The sequence below is a fragment of the Scyliorhinus canicula genome, chromosome 6 (genome assembly GCF_902713615.1).
Source record: "Scyliorhinus canicula chromosome 6, sScyCan1.1, whole genome shotgun sequence".
Classification (NCBI taxonomy): Eukaryota; Metazoa; Chordata; class Chondrichthyes; order Carcharhiniformes; family Scyliorhinidae; genus Scyliorhinus; species Scyliorhinus canicula.
The window spans coordinates 185,089,861-185,115,978 of NC_052151.1; the positions used below are offsets into that span (position 1 = coordinate 185,089,861).

Genomic DNA, 26,118 nt, shown 5'->3' on the forward strand with positions numbered 1-26,118 from the left:
TACGACCAATACATCCACTATCTCTGTAGCCACTTCTTTTATGCATGTCATCAGGTCCGGGACACTTGAAGCTTTAAGTTTCATAGTTTCCCCCAATACTTATTCTATTGATCATGATGGTTTTTAATTCCTCCCTCCCTTTTGCCTCTTGATTTTGTACTATCCTTGAAATTATTTTTGTACTCTCTACTGTGAAGACGGATACAAAATACTGTTCAAAGCCTCTGCCATTTCTTCCTTTCCCATTATTAATTCCTCAATCTCACAAGCAGGCGGTGGCATAGTGGTATTGTCGCTGAATTAATAATTCAGAGACCCAGGATAATGATCTGGGGACCCAGGTTCGAATCCTACCACGGCAGGTGATGGAATTTAAACTCAATTAAATATCTGGAATTAAAAGTCTAATGATGACCATGAAACCATTGTTGATTGTTGGGAAAATCCATCTGGTTCACTAATGCCTTTTAGGGACGGAAATCTGCCATCCTTACCTGGTCTGGCCCACATGTGATTCCAGACCCACAGCAGTGTGGTTGACTCTTAACTGCCCCCTCAAGGGCACTTAGGGATGGGCAATAAATGCTGGCACAGCCTGCGACACCCATGTTCCACGAACAAATTTTTAAAAACCCTTTAAGGGACCAATGTTCACTTCAACTCTTTTCCTTTTTTTACACTTTAGGAGCTTTTGCTATCTGTTTTTATATTTCTTGCTCGTTATCTCTCACACTCCAGTTTTTCCCTCTTTATTATTCCTTTAGTTGCTGGTTTCTATAACTTTCCCACTAATCTTTGCAGAATGATACACCGTTACTTTTTTAAAATATTTTTGTTAAGGCATTGAACAAATATACACAGAATATCAGAAAAACAACCCAATAAACAACCACATGCCACCAACCCCCCTGACACCAACATCCCACCATATTGCGCCTTCCCCATTTTAACCCATTTACCCTCCCAATACCAACCTGCTCCCCCTTGCCAACCCCTCAATACTCCTTGAAGAAATCGATGAACATTCCCACCTCTGGGCAACTCCTCTACCGATGCCCGCAGAATGAACTTAACCTTCTCCAACCTCAGGAATTCTGCCAAGTCGCTCTCACACACACTTTCGGCAGTTCCGAGGCCTGCCAAACCAACAAAATCCGTCTCCAGACTATCAGGGAGGCAAAGGCCAGCACATCAGCCTCCTCTCCCCCTCTGGATTCTCGAGTCTTCTGACACACCAATATTGCCATTTCCGCGCTTGGAACAACCCCACACCCAACACCTCGGACATCACATCTGAGAACCCTCTCAGTCTTGGACATGCCCAGAACATGTGGATGTGATTCGCGGGCCACCTGTGCACTGCCCACATCTTTCCTCCACCCCCGCAAAGGACCTGCTCATCGTTACCACCATCATGTGGGCCCTATGAACCACTTTAAACCAGATGAGGCTTAACCTAACATACAATGAGGATACATTCACCCTCTGCCCACGTCCCGGCCCCCACTTCCCCTTCCTCCTCCCATTTGCGCTGAATATCCTTCACCGGAGCCCCCTTCCTCTCTCCTTTTAAATATTCAACACTTCGTCCCCCTATTTCATCCTCCGATAACAACTTATCTTGCAACACCGGAGGCGGCAGCCCCAGGAAGGACGGCATCACTCTCCTCACAAATCACGAATCTGCAGGTACCTAAAATCTTGGGCAACTCATACAATTCCTCCGGCCATTCCTAGGATTTTGCCAATGGCAGAAATCCCACCTCTCCTGCACCTCCAGAGGCTGACAGCAATACATTGCTCGTCAATGCCACCAGGAGAGTGGTGGCTACTGCTGGTAATGCATCTATCCAATGCTCAGAATCAGCAAGGGACCCAGGACACAGGTGAGTACTCGCAGGAGGAGTGGGTAGTGGGGGGGTTGGCAACAAGAGTCCCTCAATCTAAGCGGGCCCATCCCTTCCTGATGAAAGGTCCCTCAATCAGTACTAATATCCTAACAACAAAGGACCCTTCCCACTCGCCCCTCCACCCTTGAAGCTTGCAAGCAACCCTGGCAGGGTTTCCAGCCCAGTCCTACTGCATGGAGAGTCCTCCAACTGCTGCTGAGTTAATACCAGTGGAAAAGGGATGAGACCTTTCAATGGGCATTAACTTCCCACTTAAGGGCCTCAATTGGCAGCAGGCCAGGAAGGCTGTTCATGAGCCTTCCCATCCGGACTGAACCAGGACAGAGGCAGGAAGAGGGAGTTTCCACCTATCACCCTCACACCCGCTTTAAACCCTCATATCCCTCATTACCAAACCCACCACGGGAGAGGACATTATATTCCATCCCATGACTCTATGACCTTTGACAACAGAAACAAATAGTGACACAAGTTATTTCCAAGGTTTAAAACTCAGTGCTTAACACATCGAGTGACACAGACAAATGTATTTATCAGGTTGTGTTTAAGCCATGGGAGCAATAAGCACTGTCAACATTGCCCTGATCAAAACTTTCACAAAATAACTTTACCTGAGCGTATCTAGTGGATAAAGTTTTAATTAAATTTTGAACCATTTAATGCTCAACTCCAAACAAAAAACATTAGAGGGGAGATTTTCTAGTCAAGTGCCAAGTGGCCACATTATTGGCATTGAACACATGACACGAAGGAGGCAGAACCATTTCCAGTTTAGAAGCACACCTGCCAAAATAAGCCCATAAAAATCCTTTAAAATAAGCAATAAGTATATATTTTCAGTCTGACAATCAATGGTCTCTCCAAGGGCTGTCAGTTAGGTTCTAACGTCTCCAAAGCTGAAGCAAAGAAATACAAATTATTTCGGCAGCGCAGAACCTGAGCATTGCTGAAAGGAGAGACGTATTATCGAAGCTTTTTGGTTTGCGTCATCAGTACAGCTACGCAAGATAAACCAACAGTAAAGGAAACAACAAGTTATACTGCATGAGAATAGAGCGCGATTGGTTGGCAAATGGGTCTGATTGGTAGAGGTGGCCATGAGAATGCAGCAGGCAACAGTTAACTGCCAAGATTTTGTTTCAAATATAAGCCTGGTAGGTCGACTCTGATTGGTCAAGGCATTGCCATAGGGAATGAACCAGACAATGGCTGTCCCAAAGGCTTTTGTTGGAAAGAAATAATTGTGGACATGCTCCTTCTTTCTGCAAAGGGCAGGGTCTTGTCTGTGAATGTATGGAGCTTTTATTATGTGTAAGTGGACCACACTGCTTGCCTGACTTGTTCCCTTTGCAAGTTTATCTTGCATAGCTGTCCTGATGAGTGCAAGATGAAAAGCTTTGATAGTATGTCTCTTCTTTCAGCAATATAAATGACTTCTTCAGCAAATATATTTATAATTTTCTGGGTTTTTTTCAGTTTTAAATTCCATATGTTACCAAAGACACAAGGCTGGATTCTCTGGGTGCCCAGCCGCATTTTCTTGGTGGCGCTCCATTCGCTGGTGGCGAGATTGTATACCCCCACAGCTTGTCAATGGGATTTCCCATTGAAGCCACTCTGTGCCGCCGTAAAACTTGCAGGCCGGGGTGCACAGCTGGCAGGAAAAGTGAATCACAATGGCTGGCGAATTTCCAGTCACAGTTTGATTGATCTAGCTATCACAATCCATTTTACTGATTTCTTTGGGTCTTAGAACCATCTTTTTAGATCTTTTTTTCTTCTACATTGTATAATTTGAAATATTCATCAGATGCTTTATAATGTATTTAAGTAATATTGCAGGAGATAAATTACATTTTTATTGATGAATCTCTGTTAAAATAATGACGTTCAATAGCTGGATATAAAGCAGAGAACTGGGGCAGCATGGTGGTCAGCATTACTGCCTCATGGCGCCGAGGACACGGGTTCGATCCCGGTCCCGGGTCACTGTCCATGTGGAGTTTGTACATTCTCTCTGTGTCTGCGTTGGCCTCACCCCCACAACCCAGAGATTTAGCGTAGCCAATACAAGTACCTTTCAGGGTAGGTGGATTGGCCACGCTAAATTGTTCCTTAATTGGAAAAAATTTTTAAAAGGAGAACTTACTGGACCCAGAATTGGTTTGCACAAATAAAACTCACACAGCTTTGAACCAGAAATTATCATTACCTTCACTCCCCGTAATCCCCATATGCCTTCATATCCTGTTTCACCTTTGTTTCCCTAGAAATTATAATAATAATTCATAGTTTCATCAAAACAGCTTCTGAATCATGAAATATTATCAATTTACATCTAGATGTGATGTTAGTCAATGAATCATGTTTGCTCTTCAAATTTGTATTACAGTTAGAAAAGATTATTACATTTATTCATGTTATTTCATTCAATGATATGTACAATCCTACTATTAATAATGCCATTCATTGTTTCTTTTTGGTACAAATCTTGGGATAATTATCACCCAAGTGGGCTAGTAGGAAACTAACGGATTGGCTCAGACATCTTTTTTTTTACAGAACACCAATGTTACACCCCAGTCAATGGAAAGTAATATTTCAGCAGGGGCAAAACAGGCACCTAAATTGAATATGTTCGGTCTAATTAAAATTAACCCCAGCCTTGATGTTAGAAAATTCTTTAGTTGATGTTAATTTACAATAAATTCCATAATATATATTGCTAAACTTTATAAACGTTTCAATCATTTTCTGTTATGAGTTTATTAACTATTTTCATCATTCTCTGCCAATACAAATTGTTATCTCTTCTCACATGAATCCAAGCCATTTGGTGAATTTAAACCTGAGACAGTGGGCAGGATTTTCTGGCCCTTCCCACCAGCAGGATCCTGCCGAAGATGACCCCCAGTGGTGGGTTCCCTGGCGGTGGGACGGGCAAACCACAAAACATCATCAGCATTGATGGCCAACGGCAAGCCAACCCGGCCACCAGAAAATACATTGCGAAGGAGAGTGTGAAAATCCCACCCAGGGTCTTTCTTTGCAGAGAGTTTATTGATTTAGTATAGAGTCAACACTTCTCACCCCACCGATTTATGGGTGTACAAATAACAATCAACTGTTTAACGACATAATTGCCATTAAACCGTAAATTACATTAATTGCCATGAATATTGGCAGCTACTGGTAGGTAGGGACGAGTTTCAGAGTGCTTTCCTCTCTGTTTGCATTTGCCTCTGCTAGTGCCTAACTCAACAACCTGACTGAGATCAGAAAATCATGCTTGGATCACTTGTGGCTACGTATTGATCCCAGTGTTCCATGGGAGGACATACTGGTAAATGCCATAATGCACCACAATACTACTGCCATAAACAATGAGTCAGTGCAGGGAAAACCAAGGATAAGAACAAATGACAGAAAGGGGAATAAGAGAAGCGATAGGCACAGAAACCAAGGGCCAGAATCAAACAGGGCCACAGTGGAAAATAATGGGAAGGGGACAATGAAAAAGATAAGCCCGAGGGCATGGAGCATTAACAATAAAGTGAATGTTTTAATCGCACAAATACATGTAAATGGGAATGATATAGTCAGGATTATGGATTGATGTCTGAAGGATGACCAGTGATGGGAACTGGACATCCAGGGATATTCAGTATTTAGGAAGGACAGACAAAAAGGAAAAGGTGGTGGAGCTGCATTACTGGTTAAAGAGGAAATTAATGCAATTGTGAGGAAGGATATTAGCTCAGATGATGTGGAATCTCTAGGTTAGAGTTGGGAAACACCAAGGACAAAAAATATCAGTGGGGGTTGTATATAGACTCCCAAACTGTAGTGACAATGTTGGGGATGGCATTAAACAAGAAATTAGAGATGCATGCGATAATAGAACCTCTATAATTATGGATGACTTTAATCTGCATACAGATTGGGCAAATCAAATTAATAAAAATACTGTAAAGCAGTGTAATGATGTATGTTCACAGACTTCATTAGAAACAAGAAAGGTATTTATTAATAAGAAAAACTGTACAGAGGGCAACAGCCCCACTGCTGCCCCAGAGCAGCTCACCGGCTGCCCCCGTCCCTACACGTCTTCTAGACTTCTGCCGAAAAGAGGACTCCACCTCCTGGGTGATTACCCACTCTTTCCCAATTGGTCCACCTAACCATGACACTCTTCTGCTGTGTTGCCCTTAAAAGGACAATCACAGCAAATCAGCACAAGGAGGAATTCCTGGAGTGTGTACGGAATGGTTTTCTGAATCAATACGTTATAGAACCAACGAGAAAAGGAGCCTCCCTAGATGGGGCATTGTGTAATGAGAAAGGAATAATTGGAAACCTAATTGTCTGTAGATGAGCGACCATAATATGATAGAATTCTTCATCAAGATGGAGAAAGTGACGTAGTTCATTCTGAGACTAGGATCCTGAATCTAAATAAAGCAAACTACGATGGTATGAGGCATAAGTTGGCTATGATGGATTGAGGAACGTTACGTAAAAGCATGATGGCGGATAGGCAGTGGTAAATATTCAGAGAGTGTATGGGTGAAGTGAAACAATTATTCATTCCTGTCTGACAAAAAAAAAACAGGAAAGGTGGCCAAATCAAGCTTACAAGCAAAATTAAAGATAGTATTAGGTCCAAGGAAGAGGCATACAAATTGGCCCGACAAAAACAACAGACCTCAGGATTGGACTCAGTTTAGATTTCAGCAAAGGAGGACAAGGCAATTGATTAAGAAGGGGAAACTAAGCTTGTGGGGAACATAAAAACTGACTGTAATAGCTTCTATAGGTCTGGGAAGAGAAAAAGATTGGTGGAGATAAATGTGGGTCCTTACAGCAAGAAACAGTGGAATTCATAATGGGAACAAAGAAAGGGCTGACCAACTGAACTGTCCTCACAAATGAGGACATACATTACATACCGGAAAGGGGATGTTGGGGAACATAGGGTTTAGTGAAAGAGAGGAACTGAAGGAAATCAGTATAAGAAGGGACATGGTATTGGGGAAATTGATGGGACTACATGCTGATAAATTCCCAGCGCCTGATAAACTGCACCACAGAGTACGTAAGGGAGTGGCCTGAGAAATAGTGGATGTATTGATGAACAGCTTCTAAGATTCTATAGACACTATAACAGTTCCTGCAGATTGGAGCTAATGTAACCCCACTATATTAAAAAAGAGGTAGCGAAAACTAGAGAATTGTAGACCAGACAGCCTCATGTTAGTAGTGGGAAAATGCTACAGTCCATTATAAAAGATGCAATAACAGAGCACTTGGAAAACAGTGGAAGGATCGGATAGAGTCAGCATGGATTTATGAAAGGGAAATCATGCTTGACTGGAATACTTTGAAGATCTAGTTGGTAGAATTGATGAGGGAAGTCAATGGATGTGATTTATTTGGGCTTTCAGAAGACTTTCAACAAGGTTCAACATAAGAGATTACCGTGTAAAGTGAAAGCTCATGGGATTAGGGGTAGTGTATTGAGATGGTTAGAAAACTGGTTGGGAGACATGAAACAAAAAGTCGGAATAAATGTGTCTTTTTCGAAGTGGCAGAGAGTGACTAGTGGGGTATCGCAGAGATCAGTGCTAGGATCTCAGATATTCAAATGTATATTAATGATTTAGATGAAGTAACTAAAGGTAAGATCATTACATTTGCAGAGGACACAAAGCTGGCTGGAAGGGTGAGCTGTGATGAGGATGCATTGGGCGCGATTCTCCCAAACCGGGAGAAATCGTAAGGCTGGCGTCAAAAACGGGGGGTTTGACGCCAGCCTCCCCCCCCCCCCCGACCGGGAACCGATTCTGGTCCCCGGTCGGGGCTAGCATGCCGCGGCCGTGAACTCCGGCATCGCGGGCTTAACGAATTTCGTTAAGCCCGCTTGCCAGAGTTTGCGATGGCTGACGCGTCATATGACGTCAGCCGCGCATGCGCGGATTGGAAGACTCCAACCCGCGCATGCGCGGATGACGTCATCGCGCATTTGCGCGAAACTCGCGCATGCGCGGGCCGGGATGCCCCTCAGCCGGCCCACGAATTGATACAGCGGGGCGGCGGAAGGACAAAGAGTGCGCGGGAATCGGACCCGCCGTGGTACTGCCGTGCCAATCGGTGCCATGGTTGCCAAGATCCGAACTTTACGGCCGTTTTTATGAACGGCCAGACCAGGTGGTTTGCCGTTCGTAAAAACAGCCGTAAAGGGTTTGGACTTCGGCCCATCGACCAGCTGAGAATCGCTGCTCGCCGTAAAAAAACGGCGGCAGTGATTCGTGTCGGAAGTCGGGCGTGGGGGGGGGAGAATAGCGGGAGGGCGTCAGACTAGCGTGGCCGTAAAAATTTACGACCCCCGCTATTCTCCGCACCGTCGTGAGTATGGAGAATTGCGCCCAAAGTGATTTGCAGTGTGATTAGGACAAGTTGAGAGTGGCAAATGAATGGCAGATGCAGTATAATGTGGATAAATGTGAGGTTATGCACTTTGATAGCAAAAACGGAATTGAGAGAGGCGAATGTGCAATGAGACCTGAAAGTAAGCAGGTGCAGCACGTGGTGAAGGAGGTAAATGATGTGTTGGCCTTCATAGCGAAAGGACTCAACTATAGAAGCAGGAATGTCTTGCTGCAGTTATACAGAACCTTGGTGAGACTGTACCTGGAATATTGCATGCAGTTTTGGTCTACTTATCTGAGGTAGGATGCTTTTGCCATGGAGGGAGTGCAGTGAATTTTTACCAGACTAATTCCTGGGAGGCATGACAAAAGCATGAGGAGAGATGGAGTTGGTTAGGTTGGAGTTTAGAAGAAAGAAAAAGGATCTCATAAAAACCTATAAAATTCGAACAGAACTAGACAGGGTAGTTGTAGGAAGGATGTTCTCGATGGTGGGGGAGTCCAGAACCAGGGGTCACTAGGACTGAGTTGAGCAGAAATTTCTTCACCCAGAGAGTAGTGGACCTGTGGAATTTGTTACTGCAAATGAGGCCAAAACATTATCGGCAGGATTCTTTGTTTCTGAGACTATGTTGACGCCAACGCAGAATTTGTGGACATTCACGACAGCAAAACTAGCACCGCACCTGGACCAATTCTGCTGCTGTGGAGGGGCTAGCACTGGCGCCACATGGAACACAATTGATTCTAATGAGAAACGGTGCCGGATTTGCCAGATTCGCGATTGACACTCTGGAGGCTGACAAGCTGCAACCGCATATATACACTTCACTCCCCACACACACCATCCCAGCCAACAAGTTGGCAGCAAGGAAAGCAGCACCCCGTTTCAATGACACTGAGCTGGAGACCCTCCTGGATTCCATGGAGGAGAGGAGGATGACCCTGTTCCCCGGCCCGGGAAAGAGGCTGCCAGCTGCAGCTGTTTTATCGTGCCTGGGCGCAGGTGGCAGAGGCAGTCAGCACCACCAGTAACACCATCCGGACTGGCCAGCAGTGCCGGACGAAACTGCGGCTAGGGTGAGTAGGCAGCATTGTGACCCTGGCACTAACCCGTGTCCCACACACGGCCGATGTGGCAAGATGCAGACGGAGGTGGCCCAGTACCAGAGGGAGATGGCGCAGCCACTAGCTGATGTGACATAAACCCAGAAGGTGGTGGCACAGTGAATGGGTGATACGGTGCAGTCCCAGACGGAGATGGTCCACTTCCTGTACTCCATGGCCACGAATGTGCATCTCTGGTCAAGACCAGAGCTGGTCTCCAGGACTGGCAGCACCAGGTGGTGGGGAGCCTCAGGGGTTAGCTCCCCTCACACCCCCACCCAGTAGAGTAGCCTGGGGGCCATCAGGCACCCAGACTGAAGAGGAGTTGATGGGGCCCGTGCCGGTGACTTTTTCAGGAGAGGTGATGGAACACCACAGGCTGCCTCCACTCCTGCTGTACCGTCTGGGAAACCACCTCGACTTAGTGGTAGGGCCCGAAAGGCCAGGAGGTGAGACACAAGTTAAATTGGAATGGGTGCAGGGCACAATTTAGTTATAAGGGCTAGGGCACAAAGCTGTATAAATTTGTTCATGATAAACACCTGTTGCTATTGTTACAACCTGCCTCGGTGCTCTGTCTGATGGGTGTGAGAGGTGGGCTGATCTGGGGTGGGCTGGTCTGGGCTGACCGGCTTTTGGGGGGGGGGGGGAGGGGGGGAGGGCGCAGAGTGGAAAGGTTGGATGTTGGGGGGGGTGGGTGGGGGAAATGGATGGACCCTGTGGGTGGCCTGGGTTCCACACAACCCCTGCCCAAACCATCACTGCCACCACCACTCAAGGGATGACCATATGATGGAATGGCCAGATCGCTTGCAGGTATCACCCAGATGGATGGTAGAAAGCGCTAACGTGGACAGGAGTCAGATGTTGTCAAATGATGTGGAGCACCAGAGCTCATTGCATAGCGGGTTGTCACCATCCTCCATCCCATGAACCATCCGCTGTTACTGCCAACATATGGACCGCACCAGGTATGTATTATGTAGGGGGTTGCAGGCAGGGAGTGGCTCGGGGGGGGGGGGGGGGGGGGGGGATGCGGTGTCTGTGCCACTGGCCAGTCGAATCTCTCCACCTACCCCCCTAGTCGGGGAAACCAGGAGGAAATCAGAGCGTCTCATGTGCGTTGGCCTTGGCGCACACGTTGTGCTGCCTCCTGTGCCTGGGCTCCATGTCCTGCCCACCCTCACCCTCCTCCGCATCCTCTTGTTTGATGAGGCCTGGCGTTCCTTCTCCTCCAGCACATTGCCCCTCTGCTGCGATGTTATGGAGAACGCAGCAGGCCGCCATGATGCGGGCCACCCTCCCACCGTCATACCCCTCCAGAGCGGTCCAGGCACCTGAACAGCATCTTCAGGCGGCCGAAGCACCACTCGATCACGGACCTGGTCGCTGCATGGGCATCGTTGTAGCGTGTTTTGACGTTAGTCTGTGTTCCCCGGATAGATGTCATCAGCCATGACAGCGATGGATAACCCCTGTCACCCAGGAGTCAACCCTTCAACCTGTCAGCTGCAGGTGCTTATAGGGGTCATGCGTCCCGTCAATCACCCCCTGGACCCTGGGCATCCCGCTGATGGCAGCAAACGCCGATGGCTGGGCATACTGGTGGACTCAGTCCGCATTGAAGTGGGTATTGAGCCGCCTGGGATATAAGGCCTCCATGACAGCACGGATGCAGCTGTGCACTGAAGTCTGTGAGATCCCGGAGCAGTTTCTCAAATGACAGGCTCCAAAGTGGGTGGTCAGTACGTGCACAGCAAGGTGGCTGCGGTAATGGCGGTCCGTACCTGGGCACCGCCCCAGTCCCATGGAGGGTCACATCGGACACTCAGCCTGTCCCCCCCCCCACCTCACCCTGGCAGGGCCCTCCCCACCGCAGCCAGCCGGACCAGTAGCCCGGCAGCCTGCAGTCACTCCTCTATATGTCATGATTTTTGAAAGCACAAGTGAACCGCACCGTCGGGAACTCGGCCCATCGGAGGAGGAGAATCGCGGAGGTCCCGGTGTTTACTGTACTTGAGGTAACGGAGAATCGCGATTTGGTGTCAAATAGGCACCGGCCGCGATTTTGGCGTCGGAACCTATTCTCTGCCCAATTGTGTTTCGAGATTTCAGCTTTGGCAAAAGGAGAATCCTGCCCTATATGTTTTCGAGAATGAGTTAGATATAAATTTTGGGGCTAAAGGGATCAAATGATATGGGGGCAAAGCAGGAACAGGTTACTGAGTTGGATAATCAGCCATTATCAGAATAAGTGGTGGAGTAGGCCCGAAGGTCACATGGTCTTCTCCTGCTCCTATTTTCTATATTTTTATGTTAACTCCTTGCTTCAACATACCTTTTCACCTTGTGCTCCTGTTTGTCCTCTCAGTCCTGGTGGTCCTGAAACTCCCTGAAATAAAATGAAATAATTCCTCAGAATCTTAAATAACACAATTATGTGTACAAAAATCTAAAGTATCTACTGTGAATTCACCTTAAATCCCACAGTTCCTTGCAATCCTTTATATCCTTTTGGACCATCTATACCCTGGGTGAAAGAAAAACGTATTTTCATTAATGTGGAGTTAGTCCAGTCTCAGAAATTATTTAGGAAACAAGAGAAAAGTCAATTGGACGTTGTGTTTAAAGATATACCCGGTGGCCTGGCCTTCCTTCTATTCCTTTGTTTCCTTTTATTCCAGCTATACCCTGGAAAAAAGGAAAAGTAGGCACTTGAGCTAATTTAAATAGTCATATGTATCCAATGCTTAAAGTGAAGTAAAATGATAAAAGACTTACCAAAGGTCCAGTGTCACCAACTCTTCCATAGTAACCAGTGTCACCCCTTAAACCCTACATCAAGACAGTCACAAATCAGCAAGCAAGAATGCACAAAATTAGATAGATATATTAATCATTTTCAGAGCTCTTAGTTGCTATAAAGGTGTTTGACTGATTTTCCAATCTTTTCCTGCAACGATTTAAGCCTGAACAAGCTATTTGGGCACTGGCCACATCACACATTTCATTTAACTCACTAAATGATAAACCCCCGTAGATTATAGGATAATGTGAAATGAAGTATTAAGCACAATGCAACAATGGCCATCACTTTAAATTACAATTCGGTCCTAATTTATTGATTTGAATTGAAGAGGTTTGGTTCAATTTCTTCCTGTTTTACTTTATAAATGTAATTTATAATGCATTATAAATTATATTAACTATCAGAAAAGATTAGTACATTTAAGGGTTGATGCAGAAGTTGTATATCACAAAATATTCCATGTATATAGTTAGTTTTAGATTGATTTATTAAATTCTCTTATTATTTAATTTATTCTCTAAATACACTGACATAAAAGATACTGTTCCCTATGTATCCTTCAAAAATGTTTTTTTGTGTACAGACAGTAACTGCAGTTGGGGTGGCAAAGGTGAGATAATGATTTAAGGATTACAGAAATGATCAAGAATGTTCTAATGTCTGAAGGTAGTATCACCTTCATAATCCAAAGGTATGGCCTACTTAATAGCAGTTGTCATTTGGTATTTTCTGGACCTTCGGATAGAGGCATATTTTCAGCAGGGTGAGATGTGCACTTGTTCCCAGCACGAATACCCAAACCAGTCCCCATCCCATCCATTGCCACACCCACCCCGTACAAACATCATTCCTGCACTATTTATAATTCCCAGGTCTTTAGATTTATTAGGCTGATTATCCCACCTCTTTTGTGACATGTCTACAAATGAATGGGCGCATTTTATGGAGGATGAGCAAAATGGGCACGCGGCAGAGCATTTGCCCAAGAACTGTCTCACAGCACTAGGGACCTGAGTTCCATTCCAGCCTTGGGTGACTGTGTGGAGTTTAAACATTCTCCCCATGGCTGCTTGGGTTTCCTCCAGGAGCTCCAGTTTCCTCCCACTGTCCAAAGATGTGCAGGTTAGTGGATTGGCTATGCTAAATTGCTTCTTAGTCCAAAGATTAGGTGGGGTTAAAGGGACAGGGTGGGGGTGTGAGCCTAGGTAGAATATTCTTTCAGAGGGTCAGTGCAGATTCAATGGGCCAAATGGCCTTCTTCTGCACTGACCTTCTGAAAGTTTCTCTCTGAACCCACACCACACCTGCCAAGAGGCAAATCTAGTCCAAGATATGTTTTTTCTTTATAAATTTAAAGTACCCAATTCATTTTTTCCAATTAAGGGGCAATTTAGTGTGGCCAATCCACCTATCCTGCACATCTTTGGGTTATGCTGGCGAAACCCATGCAAACACGGCGAGAATTTGCAAACTCCACACTGACAGTGGCCCAGAGCCGGGATTGAACCTGGGATCTCAGTGCCGTGAGACAGCAGTGCTAACCATTGTGCCACCATTCTGCCCTAGTCCAAGATATATTTGATTGCACCCTTGGAATAAATGTTTTTACAAGATAAAATTATTGCAGTTATTTTGCATTGGTGATCCCATGTTCTGTAACATATGAATAGTAAAAGTAATCTTTTTTCCCTCAATGCCACAAATCACTGAAGACATCTGATATCCATTTTCAGGTATTGCCTGGAGGTAATTTCTTAATGTGGGACATAGCCTTCAGATAATCAGAAATACCCCAAGGATGTAATAAGTGGACTACCTGAGACCCAGGCCTTCCAGGCTTTCCAGCTGTGCCTTTTTCACCTTTCTCCCCCTGGTGTGAAGATAAAAACACTTCAAATTATTTGTGTGAAATAAAAGATACAGTCCTCCTAGTCCCTTGTGGATTGATGTCATCCCTGATCCTACCTACATTTCCTTCACAAAAGCTTCCAGTGAAGACCATGAACATTGATCACCCCCTGAAAATGGATGCAAAAATTATAATGTATGAGTATTCCTTATGTGTTGTTTCCAGAGCAGGCAAAAGGGAATCTGTGCTGCCTGCTCAGTAATGTTATTGTAGTGTGCAGCCAATGGTAACTGCGCTTTTAGAGTAACTACACGTCTGAGAAGCAGGTGCAAAATTGTGAGAGGCTATCACTGCTTACACCAGCCTGCACCTTTTAGATTTCAAGCAGCTTGAAATCATTCTAAAAGGGAGTCTGATCTGGAAGGTGCAATTGGGGTGCAAAAGATTTTTAACATTGCACTGGAAGCCTCTGTGCAGGCATTGGAGGAATTGGAGAGGAGCTCATCTATCCATAGGAGGCCATCCAGACAAACCTGGCAAAGGATCAGACAGCTGTGACAGTTATTGCACTGGATGCAGTGCCACAAAGCATTCAATGACATCAAACAAGTGATCAAGATCAGCCAATGTGGATTTTTTTGCAAGGCAGAAGGACACTGAATTAAAAATAATGGATGTGACCAGATTCTGGGATTCCAGGCACCCCAATTTTCACCAACGCAGAATAAGGGTGAATCTGGGGTAGGCACCACTGCACTTTCCGTGGTGTTGGGCCAGCTTCTCCATGACTCATGGTTCACGGAACACAGCAGAGTTGTGATTCATAGTTTTGATCAGGAACTTTTTAAAAGGCAAGTTCAAAAGGTCTTACCCATGCCCCTTTCATGCAAACTCAATTCCCCTATCCACCCTAATGACCCATTATAGCCCCCATGCCAACTCAGTACCAATTCATGCCCTCTGCACACCCCAAATTCTCTTATAGTCCCATGACAACTCACAGTCCATCCATGTTCATTCATCCAGATTCCACTGTGTACAGAACCAATGAACCCAATAGTAAGCAATGGCATGTGTGAGACTGCTGAGAAAAAAACTGATGCATAATTATTTGAGACAAAATAACTGGAGTTCCTACAACTGTATGAAAATGTCCAATAAACAGATAATTAAAGTATCAATAACAGAAGCTTTAAGCACATAACACATCTTCATCTTGTGCAAATAAACATTGAGACATTGACAAGTGTGATCACAGACAAAATAACTCATTATAACCACATAAAATTGTCAATCAAGCTTAGGTAATATTTTTCCCAGCTGCGTAAACAATCTCCAATTCACATCATTATTTTATGGATCCTTTATGTGTTACTTCCAAACCAGGCGACAGACAAACTTTGTGCTGCCTTCTCATTGATGTGATTGTGGTGTGAAGCCAGTGGTAAGGGCAGTTTTGAGTAACTGCAGCTCTGAGAAGCAGGTGCAAAAGGAAAAAACACCCAATGTTGGGATATAAGTTTAGAAATCTGTCATGCAAGCTCAGCTTGCTCCCACACAGGCCCAAACTATTGCCATCAAAGCTGTGAATCCCAATGCCCAAAAAATCTTGCAGAGTGTCACTGCAATCCAGAAATCTTCCAATGCAAGATAGGATTCCTGAAGTGTTGTCCTTGGGGACTCGTGAAGGCACTGTGAATAAAGAACCTGCTTTCCTCTCTCTTTATGACAACACAGGTCTTCCTTCCACTGCAGCTATACCAGTGCTCTTGCTGTTCCCTGTCAACCAGCCAGTCCAAACTGCTGTTGCCTATGCCAAGGTGATGCATTCAAAAGTCAGATGTTCTGGGGCCAGAGCTGATCAAGGTTATCTCAAGGTCTTTTGCAGTCTTCCCTGCCTTCCACTGATCATGCTGAATTCACTTGGCTGTGATTGCATAGATGCATGGGAGCATAGATGAGGCAAAGGCAAAGATAGCAAGAACTAAGGGAATGCACAAGGGTGATTAATTGATATTTGTATGCACTATGGCATGATCTCAATTATAGATTTTCTTTGGAAATTTTTTTGTTGTGACTTTATGTTATGTTACATTCATGCAGTCACTACTCAGGAAAGGTTATGTGTGGGACTGTTGGTGAATGGGGAATTGGGATTGTATTTACTGGTATTTCAGTCAGAGGAGATGATCATGGCCAGCCCAGCCCAGAGTTGTGATGTTTGCCTTTTCCTGACTTCTTCCTTCTACTCCTCTTGGGCTGTTTTGCTATATAGTTGGTGGCAAGGGCTGTGCCCTCATGGTGACGAGTTTGTGCCAAATGCAGCATACCCACATGAGGTTGACATGCTTCCTTGCCGAATACTACAGGGCTCATCCAAAACAATCCAGGCAGCAGATTCTTGTTGAAGTGCCTCAAAGGGCTGCTGCCCTATTACATTCCATGTGACAGCGTGGCTTTCATTTATACGCATGTTGCCCATGTTTCAGTAGGTTGGGCACCAGAGTTGGGCACCCGGGTTCGAATCGTGGCCCTGGGTCACTGTCTGTGTGGAGTTTGCACATTCTCCCTGTGTCTGCGTGGGTTTCGCCCCCACAACCCAAAGATGTGCAGGTTAGGTTGATTGGCCATGCTAAATTGCCCCTTAATTGGAAAACATAATTGGGTACATAAATTAAATTTATTTTTAAAAAGTATCTTTAAACACAGGGCAAGCCAACAAACACTTCTGCAATCACAGCAGGAACTACTAGAAATCAACCAGCAACTAACCTTAAAGAAATTGATGATCCCTTTAAATAGCACTGCTTTTTCAGGAGTGGCCATGTTCAACTGAGTGTTTAAGAGTTCGAGTATTGCATTTCAAAGGGTAGTGCTGAGATCAAACTAACATTACATGGTGATGACAGTCACAATCTGTCAATGTTTCAATCTTTAGACTGATGCCCTCTGTAGACACACTAAGGCACTTACCAAAGTGACACCAGTGTCTGGAGGACCAAAGCTTGACACAGAAGCCATTTAGGAGGCAAAATAACACTTGTTGCACCGAGTACTATGGAGGCAAATTTTGTTGTCAGACTCCATAACAATATAATTATGAATAAGAACAGTTTACCTGTAGACCTGTGTTATCCTGTTGCCCTGGTTGTCTATGGGAACATTTGCAAGGTGATGGATTCCCAGTAAAACTGTATTCTGTAGTCTTGTCACACTGAAACAGTTGAATTTGTTATTTGTATTTTAAGATGCTGGATGGATTAGATTAAGCAGAAAGATTGGACTTTATACAGTTTAGACTTTCTCAAAAGAGGAAGCACTTCAGAGTCAATAGACCATGAAGAGCTATAAAAACAAACAAAGCTAACCTTCCTTTGAAAAAGCCTGGACATTTCAACCATGGGGCTTGTAAAAGGTAATGGACCATGAAATTGAATGTAAGCAATGCAGTTCAACGCTTTTACGCTTTTCAGGCTTGAAAAAGTTAAAGGGGAATGAAATTGAATGTGAAAAAGCATTTTAAAGGTGTCCAACACAACAGAGGAAAGACTTTTAATTACAATGACAACTCTTTAAAATTGACATGCTGAAAGAAAGTTTAAAGATTTTCAAAGCTATAGATGGAAGACTTGCCACATGGCCCTCTCGGGAAGAACCCCCCACCTGAGCCCCTCCAGCATTGTGAACCACCCCCACCCCCAATCTCCCACGTGCCCTGAAGGATTCCTCTTGGCACCCTGGAGGTAAGTGTAGAGAAGGTATTCACCCCCCCTTCTCCCCCTTGGTGTCCATGCCATCTGATCCCCACTTTTAGGGGCCAAGAGTGATTCAGGTTCAAGTGAATACCAGGAGACTGCTGCATTCAACTTTAATCTCGCTGATAAGATAAAAATGAATGCAAATGATTTGTAATCAGGCTCTTGCCCTTTGTGGGTGAGATCATGATCAAACCAGCTGGAGAAGGCTGGGAGAATTGGAAACTGATTTGCCCCTGGTGCAAATCCCATTTCAGGGCTCTCCCTCAATTCTCCCAACATAGCGAGATTTGCGCCGGGAGCAACGCAGCCGGAGAATTAGCCCCTACATCTCAAAAGCTATTGGTCTGATTTTAACAAATCCTGGGTAGGCTCATTTTAGTTTTTAGCTAAAATGCAGATCTGGATCCTGGAAGTTTGAAGAGCTCGGTTAACATTGGGAAATAGGGCAGATTGACTTTTTAAAAAATAATATTGTGGGTTGTTTTATTTAGAATGTTGTTGATTGTTTTAGAGTACCATGGATTGTCTCATCTGCTGATGTGATATTTGTCACAGTTGTCAAGATGTGAACTGAGGTTTGAGAGCAGGTTATTGCATGGGGACTGTAGCAATATCATGGTTGTGCTGTAATTCACCAATTGACCACTAGGGGTCTCACTAATATATAAGTGACTGTAAAAGTCAGCTGACTGGCCGCTGGCTGGAGGAGGTAAAAGAGAAAGCTTGCATGTGCATGATTTTGTTGTTGTTCATCTGTTGTCTTGTATGTAGTTTACCCCAGGTTAATGTTAATAAATTGTTTATTATTTTAACTACAAGTGTTTTTGTAATAAATCAGGCCACCCATCAAAAACATTGCAGGGACTGGCTTCCGTGAGATAGAAGCTCTAAATATTTTTTTTCAGCTTTGTAGTTATATGCGCATCAACTAGGCAGGGAAACGCACAAAGGAAGAGCTGTATCATTGGTAATTGTTATAACATAGGCAATTCAGCCTTCAAACCTGTTCCACCACTCAATCAGATCATGGCTGATCTCTTCCTGGTCTCAAATCTACCGCTCTACCTGGTTTAGCACAGGGGCTGATTTAGTACAGGGCTAAATCGCTGGCTTTGAAAGCAGACCAAAGCAGACCAGCAGCACAGTTCAATGCCCGTACCAGCCTCCCCGAACAGGCGCTGGAATGTGGCGACGAGGGGCTTTTCACAGTAACTTCATTTGATGCCTACTTGTGACAATAAGTGATTTTCATTTCATTACCTGTTCCCCATATCGCTTTAACCCATTTAAAAAAAATAAGAAATACATCTATCTCCTTCTTGAAACCATTTAATGATTCAGACTCAAACGCACTATGGGGCAGCAAGTTCCATATTCACCACCCTCATTGAGTAGTTCCTCCTCATCTTAGTATACATTCTACTGCAGGGGTGGGCAAACTTTTCCGTGCAAGGGCCACATTCAGAAATTCACAATTTTAAAGGGCCGCATAGTATATTAAGTAAAATAATTAATATTTAAAATAGCCAAAGTAAAAGGTTTTTAAAGAAAAAAAAAACAATTAATTTTTATTAATTAATATTTTAAAGTAGAAACTTAATATGAAACACATGTTGTGCCGAGCAATGATCACCCTACTCAAGTCAACGTATCCACCCTATACCAGTAACCCAACAGCCCCCCCCCCCCCCTTCCATTAACCTTAAAATTAAAAAAAAAAATTTTTAAAGGTTTTTTTTATGACTTTGTCTTGGTGGGCCGCATAAAGACCCTTGGCGGGCCGCATGCGGCCTGCGGGCCGTAGCTTGCCCACCCCTGTTCTACTGCCTCTCAACCTATATCTGTGACCTCTCATTCTAGATTGCCCAGGGAATTATACTTTCTCAATTGAAGAGCTTTTGTTCACTTACCACCCCCCAACCCGCTCCCAAACAAGTGATAGGTTATACCTTTCATATTTCTCTGTACTGCACAGTCAGAATGCCAAAGCACCACATGTAACGGGGATTTCATTGCTGCACATCATCAATTACATTGATTTATTTTTCACTGATATTTTTCTCAAAACTGAATAAAGCAATTTGAACATGTTTATTCTCCTTTTCTTTTAACACAATACTATAATGTTCTAAGATCTGACATGAACTATCTTGCCTTTTAAAAAAAGGACTTGTCTTTAGATTGGATAAACAATCACTAATTATAAAATTTATGGATTTAATCGCATTTGTGAAACATTTAAAACTAGTGGGAAATAGTGTAAAGCAGCACACTTACAGGGTCAGATAATTCGCAGCATCCTTCCAAAAAGGCTTTGTCTGGATCAAAATGCAGCTCTAGCTGTTGCAGATCAAGCTGACATGTAAAAAAGAAAGACTTGCATTTAAAATGTACTTTTCATGACCACAGGATGTCTCAAAGCTCTTTACAGCCAGTAAAATACAGTTACTGTTGTAAATGCAGGAAATGCACAGCTAATTTTGCACACAAGCTCTCATAAACAGCAATGTGATAATGGCCAGATAATCTGTTTTTTCTGACTGGGAATTAAATAATTGCCAAGACACCAGAGAGAACTTCCCTGCTCTTTTCAAAATAATGCCATCGGGTATTTTATATTCACCAGAGCAGGCAGTTGCGGTCTTGGTTTAACATCTCATTCAAATGACAGCACCTCTGACAGTGACACGCTGCCTCTGACAGTGCAGTTCTACCTGACTCAGTCAGCAAGACTCAAATAGAAGGCTACTGCAGCAAGGACTTGGGAAGATATGGAGATATTGCAGGGAGGGGAGGGAGGTAGATAGGGGTGGATGAAGGTGGGGGGATGCAAGTAACCTGTGTCCCGACTGTGTATCTGTGTACGTTCCTGCAGACCGTGCTGGTTTACAGCAGATTCTGGCCTCCAATCGTCTTGTAACCTCTGCCATTCAGCTCTGCTGAGACCAGTGGCCAGCCAGCAACGACCACACCATATTTTTTAAATTGCGCAGGCATCTTCCACTTACCAAAATTGAAGTTTGTAACCTGAATGTCAGGACACTCAAGGACAACCCCAAAATTGACAGACTGAATGCCGTCACGCGATGCCATCATAGCTTGGGAGTTCAGGTGACTTGACATGGACATTGTCAACATTTTGTGATCTCCGTTTAGAAAAAGGTAATAGAGGAGCTGAAGAAGTTGTCACACACATCCATGAGAGTATTTAATCCTTGGGACAAGTTTGACAGAAAAGAGAAGACTGAAAGGTGGCCTGATGGAAGTCTTTAAGATTATAAAAGGGTTCAGTAATCCAATAGGGATTTCATGAGAAATATATTTTTCCTGTGAGTGGTGAGAATGTAGAACTCGCTTCCACAAGGAATGGTTAAGGTAAAAAGATGAATACATTTAAGGAAAGGCTATAAATGAGGGAAAAGGGAGTAGAAGGATATGTTGATGGGTGGAAATGAAGTGGAGTGGGTGGAAGCTCGTGTGGAGCATAGCAAGCCAATTGAGCCAACTGGCTTGGGCCTGTGTTGTAGAATTATGAGAACAGAAACAAATGTTTTTATTTTAGATCTACATATAGTGGTAGGAGAAACATTATTTACTATCCAGGATACAATAATGTACTTCATCATGATGGGAAGGAGAAGGTCAATGAGAATGTCAGGTGAGACATAATGTGCAGGAGAATGCCAACTAATGGAACAAAGCAGGGGTGCACCTTTTTCTGGAAACTCAAACTCAGCCGTAGCAGGAGGCACCCAGGAGGAGAGCGGAAATGTTATAGCGATGTCCTCAAATCATTGTCGAAGGGGTCAAACGTCCCCGCTGACTCATAGGAATTCCTGGCTGGTGACCAAGTTATCGAACACATCGAGAGACTGTGATGGCAAAGTAGAGCCTGCACCGAGCCTTTGAGAATGTACAAACTCCCAAACAGCCCATCAACCCCACCCTCTCAAGCACCATCTGCCCCACATGTGACAAAGTCTGAAGTTCATGCACTGGAATGATCAGTCATCTCAGAAACCATTGAATTGAAGTGAAAGCAAGTCATTCTTGATCCTGAGGCCTAAGAAGAAGAGGAGGAGACTGAAGTGTCAGCCTAGACCTTTGCACTGCAGTGGCACTTGGCATTTTCCAGTGCAATTTGTTCCTTTTTTCAGTACAACAATTGCAAAGGTTTTGTGGTTTTAGAAAAGTGCTGAATTTGAAATGAGGAGATTTTAATTCCTGCAGTCACATTTTATAAAGTGTTTAAATGATTGTCAAGGATATCAGTATAAAATTTCCATTAATTTGAAGACAATTGCATAGTAATGTTAATATTCAGAGGGAATTCTATTATTAATTGTTAATGTGAGATAGTTACTAGAAATAAAGTCCTTGTGAAAAACTCAAGGCAAAATTTTATAGCCCTTCTCACCAACAGGATCTTCTGGTCTCACTGAAGTCATTAGACTTTCGAATTACTTGCTGCATTTTTCAGCCCCTCCCACACAATGACAGGGCCATAAATATCTATTCACAATGTCAAGCAGAAGATAGGATCTAATTTGTGATTTTATGTTCAAGGATGGGACGGTGGCAAAGTGGTTAGCACTACTGTTTCACAGCGCCGGGGACCGGGGTTTAATTTCGGCCTTGGGTGACTGTGTGCTAATTGCACGTTCTCCCAGTGTCCACATGGGTTTCGTCCGAGTGCTCCAGTTTCCTCCCGCAGTCAAAAACTGGGAGTTTTTGTGGATTGGCCATGCTAAATTGACCCATATTGTCCAAAGATGTGCAGGTCAGGTCGATTGGCAATGATCAATGAGCGGGGTTGCAGGGATAGGGCAGGACTGTGGGCCTAGGTAGAGTACTCTATTGGAGGATCAGTGCAGATTCAATGGGCCCTTCTGTACTGTAGGGATTCTATGCATGTGGTGAGTTAAAGAAAATTACATTTCTTCGTAATATTTGTCAAGTTAGTATATTAACTGATGGTTAATTTATGTTGGAAACAATTCCTACAGTGTTTGGACTTTTCTTTAACTTACTGAAACTGTAGAATCATCTAGCATCCTTTTTGCTATTGAAGTGTAACCATTCCCATTAATTGCCTGTTGGTCACTAATCGGAACCTTGCTGGCTTGCATACAGTCAATGAACAACTTGGCCTCTTTTCCATTGACACTAAGTGCTAATTTATGCCAGGAGCCATCAAAAAGTATATCCACATTGGTGAATGTTCGGAACATGATGGTATCGTATGGAGTTCTATAGAAAAGGTCTAAAGATTTTGATTCTCCAAAAAAACGAATGCCAACTTGCTCTCTTCCATTGGTATCACTGACATCCCATAGATTCCAAATGCTTTGTGAGGTGTCTTCCAACATCTTGAATGTAGCAATGATGGAATATTCAGAAGGAATTCCATTTGGATGCACATCTCTAAAACAAACATTTGGAACAGAATCTGTCATTGTCATAAAGAGTAGCAAAATAATAATATTTAACAAATTGACATACTCAATTCATAAAAATTACACTAAATGTGAATCCAATCTGGTAATATAATTAAGTACGTGTTAATATTAAAATCCACAGATAATTAATGTTCAAGATTTATTAAAATTGAATCCATCCCTTGAAAGCGAAGGGATTTATTCTTTCATGGGGTGTGGGCATTGCTGGCAAAGCCAGCATTTGTTGCCCATCCCTAATTACCCTTGAACCGAATGGTTTGCTAGGCCTGTTCACAGGGCAGTTAAGAGTCAATCACATTGCTTTGGATCTGAAGTCGCATATAGGCCAGACAAGGATGACAGATTTCCTTTTCTAAAGGACTTGGTTTCAATGATCAATGATAGTTTCATTATCACTATTACTGAAACTAATTTTTGTTAAAAACTAAACTTTATATTTCACCAGCTGCCATAGTAGGATTTGAACCAATCTACCAATACACCACCATCTGCCCCTGAAATTACTTGGTTTCTATAAATAGATGTTTGAACAGTTATTAGCCATTCTTCTTACTCCAGATTCACAGTACATGGGCCAGGCTTCTCCCTTCCGGGGACTAAGTCCCCACGCCGGCGGGAAAACCGGCGTCAACTGGCCCCCAAGGTGAAGAATTCTCACCTGTCTCGGGGGCTAGTTGGACAGCGGTGGGGTTGGCACCGCTCCAGCTGGTGCCGAAGGGACTGCGCAAGTTCACGCATGTGTGGAATGGCTGGCGTGATCTCTCACATGCGCAGACCGGCCGTCGTATTTTGGCGCATGCGCTGGGAGTTCTCTTCCCCGCACTGGCCATGGCAGAGCCCTACAGGGGCCGGAAGGAAGAAGTGTCCCCACGGAACAGGCCCACCCACAGATCGATGGGCCCCGATTGTGAACAGGCCCCCCCCCAAAATCGGATCCTCCCTGCGCCCTCTCAAGTCCGCCCACGCCGACTTACCTGCCAGGTCCCGCCGTGTGGGACCATGCATAATCCATGCCGGCAGGGCTGGCCAAAAATGGTCGACCGTTCGGCCCATCAGGGCCCAGAGAATCGGCAGGGGGGCCACTGCCAACGGCCCCCAACTGGCGTGGCATGAGTCCAGCCCCCGCCCGAGAAATGGCGCCACAGAATACGGCAGCCGGCGGCAGAGCGGGAATCGCGCCGTCCCCTGGGGATTCTCCGACCCGGCGGGGGCTCGGAGAATCCCACGCATGGAGTTTTGAATTCGTGTCTCACTGACAATTAATTGTGATATACCTAATACAAGCCGTGTTACCGATCTTTGCCAATTCCTTTAGGCAGAGATTCCCAAACCTTTTTGCTGTAAATTCCCTTTCAGAGATTCATGTCTTTTTTGGATGCAATATTTTTTAGTAACATTGAATTCCATGTTATAAGGGGGGCTTGAAGAATGTAAACAAAATTGGCTCAGATGCAAAAAGCAGAGAGAAGTGGTGACTGATTGTTTTAGGGGAAGACCCCAGGATAGCTACTTTTTTTATTTACATTACTAACTTGGTTTTGTATATGGGGGGACACAATTTTAAAGTTTACAGATGACAGAAAGCTTAGAAACATAACAGAGTGAGGAGGATATTAGCAGTCTTCCAGAAGATACAGTCCGGAATTTACCCAGCACTCTGGAGATGGGATGTGGCACGGTCAGCCTGGTAAAATGGCAGCAGAAAGCATCGGGAGGGAATCGCGATGTCTCCCATGGTATATTTCCAGAAGTGGGAATGGCAGCAATATGGCCGCTATCTCTGGTCAGCAGTCAGATAATTAATTTAATAATTGGCTAGTTGGCGGTCACTTTCCACCATCACTCATTTTAACAGCATCGGTCAGCCTCCTATCAAGGCAGCCTCACAGCAGGTTGTGTTTTGGGGCAGGGGGGACTTTATGGCCACTCCATGGAACACAGATACACCCTGGCAGAAATGGGCTCCTCCATAGCTCTGACACCATTATTGGAATGTGCATTGCTGCCTGCCCTGGTACCATAAAGAAAAATCTACAGTTTGAGGGCACCACAACACTCCTCTTCTTCAACCTCAGCATTGTCCACTTTGATAGTGGCGCTTGGGAACATGCCAAGTTGCCAGCCTGCTAATAGGGCCAGCAGTGAACCCACAGGTAGACGACCAGCTTTTACTGACAGCCTCCCCATGTGCTCCCCCGACCACCCCCAAGCTAGTGTGGCATGGTTAGGCCCTTAAAGTGGCCATTAATTGGCCAGTTAAGGGCCTCAATTGCTCTCCAGGTGAAAAGGCTGTTTATTCTTAACCTGTCCTATCGCTGATTGATTCATGGCAGCTGGGAATGCAACAGCACTCCACTCCTTATCTTCCCTCCCGATTCTTTCTGCCTTCCCCCATCTCCGCCTCACAGACTGTTCCTGTTTGTGGAACTAAATTTTGACCATGAATGATGCATGTCAGGTGGGAGAGAGAGGAGAGGTAATTAATGCAAACTACGTGGTATGATTTTAAATGAGGCGCAAGAACAAAGCACTTGGGTTCACATGTAGAATCGTAGAATCATATAATTTACAGTGCAGAAGGAGGCCATTCGGCTCATCGAGTCTGCACCGGCCCTTGGAAAGAGCACCCTACTTACGCCCACACCTCCACCCTATCCCAGTAACCCAACCTAACCTTTTTGGACACTAAGGGCAATTTAGCATGGCCAATCCACCTAACCTGCACATCTTTGGACTGTGGGAGGAAACCAGAGCACCTGGAGGAAACCCACGCAGTCACGGGGAGAACATGCAGACTC

The 26,118-nt window shown here is 44.5% G+C and overlaps 1 protein-coding gene and 1 long non-coding RNA gene across 5 annotated transcripts in view; one reads left to right on the forward strand and one right to left on the reverse strand.

Moving 5' to 3' along the window:
* Nucleotides 1-26,118, forward strand: part of LOC119967745 — a 320,884-nt gene that overhangs the window by 127,772 nt on the left and 166,994 nt on the right. The gene's annotated exons all lie outside the window — the stretch shown is intronic.
* zmp:0000000760 (collagen alpha-1(IX) chain) overlaps nt 1-26,118 on the reverse strand; it is a 134,048-nt gene that overhangs the window by 73,428 nt on the left and 34,502 nt on the right. For all 3 annotated transcript variants that reach the window (XM_038800642.1, XM_038800641.1, XM_038800640.1), the window contains exons 5-13: nt 22,892-23,285; nt 20,139-20,216; nt 17,222-17,317; nt 14,071-14,124; nt 12,227-12,280; nt 12,083-12,136; nt 11,922-11,975; nt 11,784-11,837; nt 4,123-4,176 (exon numbers count right to left, since the gene is read on the reverse strand). In XM_038800642.1, the coding sequence (XP_038656570.1) occupies nt 4,123-4,176; nt 11,784-11,837; nt 11,922-11,975; nt 12,083-12,136; nt 12,227-12,280; nt 14,071-14,124; nt 17,222-17,317; nt 20,139-20,216; nt 22,892-23,285 (892 nt within the window). The remainder of the gene's footprint in view (nt 1-4,122; nt 4,177-11,783; nt 11,838-11,921; nt 11,976-12,082; nt 12,137-12,226; nt 12,281-14,070; nt 14,125-17,221; nt 17,318-20,138; nt 20,217-22,891; nt 23,286-26,118) is intronic.